Below are 7,467 nucleotides of genomic sequence, written 5' to 3'. Positions count from 1 at the left end.
CTGTGTAGATTTAAACTAAGGCATGTCCTGACAGCTGTTTTTATTTTGTCTATTTATTTGTAATAAAAGCTAAAGACAATAGGATTATACTTACTAAAATCATTATGTTCATTGTGTTGCTTTCTGAAGATAAGCTTGGCCTCTAAATGTTACCAGTCTGGATTTAGTTTGTATGTTAACACAGATTAGAGTAAAATCATTACGTTTTTGAATTTATACATCACTCTCATTTGTTTTGTATGTATTAATTGCAGTGTAATGTGTTATATTAATATAATTTGACAATAAAATGTGTTTGTTTAATAAAAACGTGAAATAATCTTGGTCTAAAATGATATAATAAAGAGTACTATTTCCCTAAATTGAGCTGGCCACGCCATTCGCTTTAAAGCATCTGGGATTATTTAAGATTATTTATTAAAAATCTTTTACACATATGTATATATATTAACCGAGGACAGATTAATTTTTTGGAGTAAAAATAAAAGTACGGGTCTGGTTTGGGGGCGTCTGTTGCAGCCACTCCACTTCCGGTGTTGTGTCTGAACTACTTCCCATTTAATGCGATTAATTTCTTCCTTGGATTTGGAAGGTCCTGAGCTCAGTTTCAGGTGCATCTTTGTCGTTTAACAAGTCGTTTCGTCGTTTAAGTCTTGATCAGACAGAATTCGGAATTTGGCAACATTTGTTATAACTCGTTCCGGCCAGTGTGATGTGCGCATGCGCGGAAGTGACCAAACCGGAAGCAGCGGTGCACCCTCCTACATAGTCCGACGCTGTCGCTGGTCTGACCAACACTGAATGAAAACGCACTGATTTCGACTATAAAATGATGAAATTTCTACCGAAGTTGCTGCTGCTGGTTTTGTTAGCGTTCCCAGCGTCCTTACTCATTAAAGGTAAGTCTTTATGAAGGCTTTCTACAAAGGAAAGACATTTTATAATTAGCTGCTGGGTTTAACATGGGGCTATTAGCCTATTAGCTAACTAGCTGCTTTGAAAAGAGTAAAGGCCATCCTTCCTCAGACATGAGTTGCCAAAAGTTGGTTTCTCTTATTCTAAATTTATTTCGTTCACTAAGGCTGTATGTTTTCAACAAATGTGTAATGTTAGTGTGGTTGTCTTCGATTGACCTTAGTGCGGTAATGTTTACTCCTGCTTACACTGACGTGTCCTTAGTGTCTCAATGTAGCCGTTAGCACCAAGGCTATCTGGTTCCGGTAATGTTTTAACTGCACCCAAACGCGTATTAAAACCTCTAAACGTAATTGCGCCGGAGTTGATGCTGTAATGTATTCCAATAAATATATTGAGGACGAATGTTGCACCAAATTGTATTATGTGGTGTGCTTGTAAGCTCGTTGCTAACGGAGAAGCTAACAACTTGGAGTCAGTTTCTTGCTTCTGAAGGAAATTAACTTGTGATCAGTCCTCAGTGGCCTCCCCAATTAGCCCAAAGTGGCCACAAATCGTTTGATTGAAACAAAGCAACAATTGTTTTTGTCGGTCATCCTGCACTGCAAATCTGTTTAAACATTAAATTTGTGATAATAAATCTGGGGTATTGATAGATTCTGATTAATCTCGGGGCTGCACTGATTCGGCTTAAAAGAAAAAATATTATTGCCATACGAAAGGTTTATAAGACATTTTAGAGTAGCCTTTCATATACAGATGTAATTGAGAATTCTGTTGTAACCATCAGGTCCAGAGGTGAGTGCCCAGGACCTGACTGAGGATGAGGAGGCCGAGGCTGTGGACGAAGACATAGTAGAAGACGTGACGGCAGAGGATGAAGATGATGAGGCAGAAGTGGAGGATGATGAAAACACAGAGCTGGTGAGCAGATTCGATCTTGATCAGACATACACTGAGCGTATATATAACACACAGTAGACACGATGTTACTATTGAACGGAATTAACTGAAACTGGTGCTGGGGTGTCTGTAGACAGAAGAAAAAGAAGATGAAGAAGAAGAAGCTCTGGTTGGAGAAGTGAAAGCATCGCCCAACGCTGACACCACGATTCTGTTTGTCAAGGGAGAAGGTGCCTAATCTTTTGAGGACCTGGCAGCAGCAATAAAAAAAAAATAATAACATCCACGGTTTAAACTAAAGCTGTGTATCACTTCAGACTTCCCCGCCAACAACATCGTCAAGTTCCTGCTGGGCTTCACCAACAAGGGCTCGGAGGACTTCGTTGTGGAGTCTCTGGATGCTTCTTTTCGTTACCCTCAGGTAGAGAAACCTGCAGTTCTGCTCCTGCTGCCAGCTGAGATCTTGGACCTCCCGGCTCAGTTCTGTTTGCTTCCTTTCAGGATTTCCAGTTCTACATCCAGAACTTCACTGCTCTTCAGCTCGGCACCATAGTTCCTCCTGCGCGTCAGGCCACCTTTGAGTACTCGTTTATCCCTGCAGAGCCGATGGGGGGGCGGCCGTTCGGACTCGTTATCAACCTCAACTACAAGGACAACAGTGTAAGTGCACGTGTGTCGGAAATGAGTCTCAGTTCATCGAATTGAGCAGAATTGGTAATAAATCTGTGGGAAAACTCTGCCTCTCACAACTTTGTCTCCTTTGTTAGGAGAAAGTTGGTTTCAAGAGAGTTGGGACCTGATTTAGTTTTCTTTTTGTTCAGGGAAACATTTTCCAGGATGCAGTTTTCAACCAGACTGTTACCATCACAGAGAGGGAAGACGGCTTGGATGGAGAGACGTACGTGTGTCTGCTTTTGAGCCTTCTTGGCTTCTCTTTGCCTGCTGTCGCCCTGATTGTGCCGCCCGTTTCTCCTCCCCAGCATCTTCATGTACGTCTTCCTGTCGGGTCTCGGACTGCTCGTCATCATCGGTCTTCATCAGCTGCTGGAGTCCAGAAAGGTAGAAAAACCTGTGTAGATTCTTTTTAAATTATCAACTGAACATGTTGACTCGAGATGACTCTAAACTAATTTGCGGTGGCGTTTTCCCTGCAGAGACGGCGCCCGGCTCCAAAGGTGGAAATGGGAACCTCCAGCCACAACGGCGTGGACCTCAGCTGGATCCCCCAGGAAACACTCAACCAGATCAGTAAGTGTGACGCTGCTCTCGTGCACCTTCTCTGTGGTCCCGTCCGCTCGTGTGTCCCGCGCTGTCGTCCCACCACACGTCTTCAGTTTAGCTCCGGTTCTGTTGGTGTCCTGGGGCAGCGGTGGCTCCGTCTCTGAACAAACGCACAAGAATTTGGGTTCTAGGAACCTTTGAAAGCGCCGTCGGGCTGAGTGAAGTGTGGACGGTGGAACAGGTTCTGAGCTCAGACGTGATGGATCGTTGATGAAGCAGAGCTGCTGCTCCTTAAACCGTCACTGTGCATGAACACTCACTTCTTCTCTTCTTCTCTCTCCGCCTTCCTCGCTGTCATGTTTCCCTGTCTTCAGTGCAGAGTCGCAGAGGTGAGGTTCGTGTGTGTGTGTGTGTGTGTGTGTGCGTGTGCGTGGAGCCCTGCTCTGTTAACCCTTCCACCCTGCTGATGTTCCGTGTCGCCTGTCTTTGGTTGATCCACTTACAGTAGCTCTGTCTGTGTTCTGATCTGAGCGCTTCTCTTATATTTAGAGCAGATTTTGAACTTTAACCCCAAACTGAAGAACAACTCAAAACAACCGAATGGTGTCTCCTTTTCAGACAAGGCTTCTCCCAAAAGATCTCCTCGCAAGAGGAGTCAGAAACGCTCCGCTGGCTCAGATGAGTGACGGGCGATCTTCACACACCTTTCTGTGACGAAGAAGAAGAAAGAGGAGGAAGAAGAGGAGGAAGGAGGCCACACTGAGCATCCTCTGAGGAACTTTAACCAGTGCCAAGCACAGCAATGGCTGGTTTTCTATTTTCATCTTAAAAACTGTCACACACACATACGCAGACACACACACACATGCGCAGACACACACACACGCTCTGAAGCTGTCGCAGGAGGGGGGGAAGTGATACATGTTACAGGCACATGAGGACATTTTCTATGGGATTGTTTTTCTTTTAGAATGGATTTGCTACCTAAAGAGCTGCTGATGTCATCTTTGTGGGACGGGTTTGGGTGATTGAGGCCTTTTGTGTGACCGACCTGGGTTTAACAATCGCTCGGTTGCCAGGTTTGCTGTTCACGTTCAACAAACCTGATGGTTCTGGAGTCTCCTGCGCAGCCTTCTCAAACCCAGAGTCTAAAGTCCTGCTCAGAAGCTTAGAACTAAAAGCAAGAACCTGTTTGATTGACACGCGCCAAATTTGTCAGACCGCAGCCTGAATAGTGAACTTCGGACTCGTGCTGAGACGACACCATCTGATTAGCACGGCGGTAACCTGGTAATCTATAACCAGGCTCCGCCACTCTGTCCCTGAGCTCGTGCCTGTTTTCTACTCTCGTGTGTTTACTTCTGGTTTCTCTCCTCAGTCAGCTTTTCTTTACAGAAAGAACCCTTCTACTCAGCTGTGGGGCTCTGTTTTTGTTTGTTTGTTTATTTGTTGATTGTAAAAACTGGCCGATGCACTGGTGTCGATACTGAGGAACTCTGAAGACGAAACACGTTAATTTATTGCAGTGACGGGTTTCGCCGGGTTACCGGGGGGTCCTTGTGCACTGCAATACTTTGACCAGCAGGGTTCAGGCTCGCTGACCTGTGTCTTTGGACCGGAACCGAAGGTTCTGAAGGTTCGGTTCAAAAACGCAGCTCACGCCTGAAGGAACCACTCCACCATCGACAGGGAGGTGATTTCTAGAATGATGGGCTGTCACAGATAGAAGCTTGTACTTTTATCTGCTTTTAAATGTGCAGGAAATAAAATCGGATTTGCTGTAGTTGTGTGGAGTTTTCGTCCTTGAGAACTGTCGACGTGGACCCGGTCCAATCGGTCTCAACACTGGGTTTTACCAGCCTACACATGCACACACACACACACACACACACAGACAGCTGAGATGAACTAGACGACGGTAAAAGAAAACCATCAGTGAAATAAGTGATATGTGACATTTAATCTGTCTGAAACATTTGAAAAGTTACATCAAGATTTAAAGTTTTATGTTCGTGGGTTCATTTTGAGCTTTAAACAGAGCCAAAAACACTGAATGACTGAGTGAAAGATGTGGATTATTTAGACCCGGACTCCTGCGGAGTTTGAAAGAGGAGACGTTTGTGACGTGTCCCAGGTTAATCTCTGGTCAGCACCATCTCCATCTTCACACAGCTTTCCATCTGAAGAAGAAAAACTCAATTTTAAAAGAGGACTTGAGTCCCATCTGCTCCAGAAGTGGAACAAGTTCTTGGTTAACAGTCCCGGAGTGTCAACATGCTCGACAGCCATTTTATCCTTGACACTGCAGAACAAACAGTCCAAAAATGAGTTGGCTTGTAGTGGAAATGTGGCCTCTGTACAGATGTGTGATGTTCTGTATCAGAGCAGCTAAAGTTCATCTAGCTGGTCTACTGTTCTATCAATCTCACCAGGCAGAATCAGCCCAAATTCAGACCCCTGCAGGTCCATTTTTCCCTTATTTGATTATATGAAGCCAAAGAACTGTCTGTTAAAGTAAATTACTCAATCATGGACCTTCCATCACGTGCTGACCTGAGAGTCTCCAGTTTACACGTTGGACTTTTTACAAGATCAGACAGCAGCTTCAATCCTGGATCCTGCAGCTTGTTGTCTCTCAGCTCCAGAACCCTCAGATGGGAGGGGTTGGACTTCAGCGCCGAGGCCAGAGAGTCACAGCTGATCTCTGATAAGCTGCAGCGCCACAATCTGAATGATTCCAATTCAAATCTGTTTTTATCAAGACATCACCCACAACGTGTGGTATTTTCAGAGAAGATGAGCTGACCTGAGCGTCTCCAGCTCACAGAGAGGATCCTGGAGAAAACCACAGAGCTGCTTCACCCCTGAGTCCTGAAGACTGTTGTAGCTCAGGTCCAGAACCCTCAGATGGGAGGGATTGGACCTCAGCGCCGAGGCCAGAGGATCACAGCTGATCTCTGATAAACTGCAGCTGCTCAAACTAAAAAGGAAAGTGAAACAAATAAATTATAGGCAGAAGTGATACAGCCCACCCAAGAGAATGAGGGAGAAGGTTGGAAAACATTGGATGATCCACATTAAACTATATCATGAGCTTGGACGTCGACAGGTGGATTAGAAATCCACAGATGAAACACAATGTTTGTGGTCAAAACAGACTCAGAGCTGACCTGAGAGTCTCCAGCTTACAGAGAGGATCCTGGAGAAAACCACAGAGCTGCTTCACTCCTGGATCCTTCAGGTGGTTAAGACCCAGGTCCAGTTCTCTGAGATGGGAGGGATTGGACCTCAGCGCCGAGGCCAGAGAGTCACAGCTGGTCTCTGATAACCTGCAGTAGTTTAATCTGAATGACAGATAAAAGATGCCATTTTTCATCATTTAGTGTTGGTTCAGAAAAGCCGACAGTTCCTTCTGCCACCATAAACCAGATCTGCTTTAAGTCTTTTTCATTTCAGTATTTAATTCCCTGCATACCTGAGAGTCTCCAGCTTACAGAGAGGATCCTGCAGAAAACCACAGAGCAGCTTCACCCCTGAGTCCTGCAGATTGTTGAGGCTGAGGTCCAGATCTCTGAGATGGGAGGGATTGGACCTCAGCGCCGAGCCCAGAGGATCACAGCTGATCTCTGACATCCTACTTCCCTTTAATCTGAAAAACGATTGAAAAATCACTGCAGCTGTTTTTGGTTTGCATTAATCATTATAACATCTTGGTTCTCCTGTCTGACCTGAGAGTCTCCAGCTTACAGAGAGGATCCTGGAGAAAACCACAGAGCAGCTTCACTCCTGGATCCTTCAGCTGGTTCTCAGTCAGCTCCAGAACCCTCAGATGGGAGGGATTGGACCTCAGCGCCGAGCCCAGAGAGTCACAGCTGATCTCTGATAAACTGCAGCGTGACAACCTGAATAAAGGTAACATTTTCCTTAACACGTTTCTATTTACGATGAAATAATCACCAACAATCTCACAATCAGATGCTGGCAGAAAACCCTGGAGGCATCGGGGCCAGCAGCCGTACCAGTGGACCATCATTAGAATCTTTAAAAGATCGTTCATAACCGACGCTTTTGGAGGAGAACAGAACCGTTCTCCTGTTTCCGAACACGTGGATCTAACACATGTTTCTAAAGGATTGTTGTGGTGCTTCAGTCATAATCAGCGATCTGTGATCAGAAGAGAATCAGCGGACTCACCTGAGCGTCTCCAGCTCACAGAGAGGATCCTGCAGAAAACCACAGAGCAGCTTCACTCCTGAGTCCTGAAGACTGTTGGAGTTCAGGTCCAGAACCCTCAGATGGGAGGGATTGGACCTCAGCGCTGAGGCCAGAGGATCACAGCTGATCTCTGATAACCTGCAGCTGCTCAGTCTGGAGAAGGAAGGAAAGCCATTAGATCCAGATCAGACACACGCTGATCGCTGGGTTCCC

At 45.6% G+C, this 7,467-nt stretch overlaps 1 protein-coding gene and 1 long non-coding RNA gene across 3 annotated transcripts; one reads left to right on the top strand and one right to left on the bottom strand.

The window, feature by feature from the left end:
* Nucleotides 1–730: 730 nt before the first annotated feature.
* On the top strand, nucleotides 731–4,822 carry ssr1 (signal sequence receptor, alpha). Of its 2 annotated transcripts, XM_029842942.1 has the most exons (10): nucleotides 731–899; nucleotides 1,706–1,839; nucleotides 1,952–2,048; nucleotides 2,136–2,239; nucleotides 2,320–2,478; nucleotides 2,640–2,716; nucleotides 2,799–2,877; nucleotides 2,973–3,066; nucleotides 3,414–3,428; nucleotides 3,658–4,822. In XM_029842942.1, the coding sequence occupies exons 1-10, from the start codon at nucleotides 830–832 to the stop codon at nucleotides 3,723–3,725; spliced, it is 897 nt and encodes a 298-aa protein (XP_029698802.1). In that variant the 5' UTR covers nucleotides 731–829; the 3' UTR covers nucleotides 3,726–4,822. The 2 variants fall into 2 exon arrangements, with proteins under 2 accessions (XP_029698802.1, XP_003977310.1); XM_003977261.3 differs by lacking the exon at nucleotides 3,414–3,428 and having other exon boundaries at nucleotides 732–899.
* A 160-nt stretch (nucleotides 4,823–4,982) lies between these two features.
* Nucleotides 4,983–6,307, bottom strand: LOC115251274 (uncharacterized). Its single transcript, XR_003889848.1, has 2 exons — nucleotides 5,593–6,307; nucleotides 4,983–5,219 (listed from the first exon to the last, which is right to left on the bottom strand). It is a non-coding gene; the product is annotated as an uncharacterized lncRNA (long non-coding RNA).
* Between the last annotated feature and the right edge of the window lie 1,160 nt (nucleotides 6,308–7,467).

This window comes from Takifugu rubripes, chromosome 10, assembly GCF_901000725.2.
Source record: "Takifugu rubripes chromosome 10, fTakRub1.2, whole genome shotgun sequence".
Classification (NCBI taxonomy): Eukaryota; Metazoa; Chordata; class Actinopteri; order Tetraodontiformes; family Tetraodontidae; genus Takifugu; species Takifugu rubripes.
The sequence above is the reverse complement of the archived record's forward strand: the minus strand, read 5'-3'. Positions and strand labels throughout refer to the sequence as shown.

What these genes read in the sequence shown, in the direction of transcription:
- ssr1 (XM_029842942.1), top strand. Translation starts at nt 830, where the DNA reads ATGATGAAATTTCTACCGAAGTTGCTGCTGCTGGTTTTGTTAGCGTTC. An exon ending in ATGATGAAAACACAGAGCTG is followed by an intron (nt 1,840 to 1,951) that starts GTGAGCAGATTC and finishes GGGTGTCTGTAG; the next exon opens with ACAGAAGAAAAAGAAGATGA. An exon ending in TCAACTACAAGGACAACAGT is followed by an intron (nt 2,479 to 2,639) that starts GTAAGTGCACGT and finishes CTTTTTGTTCAG; the next exon opens with GGAAACATTTTCCAGGATGC.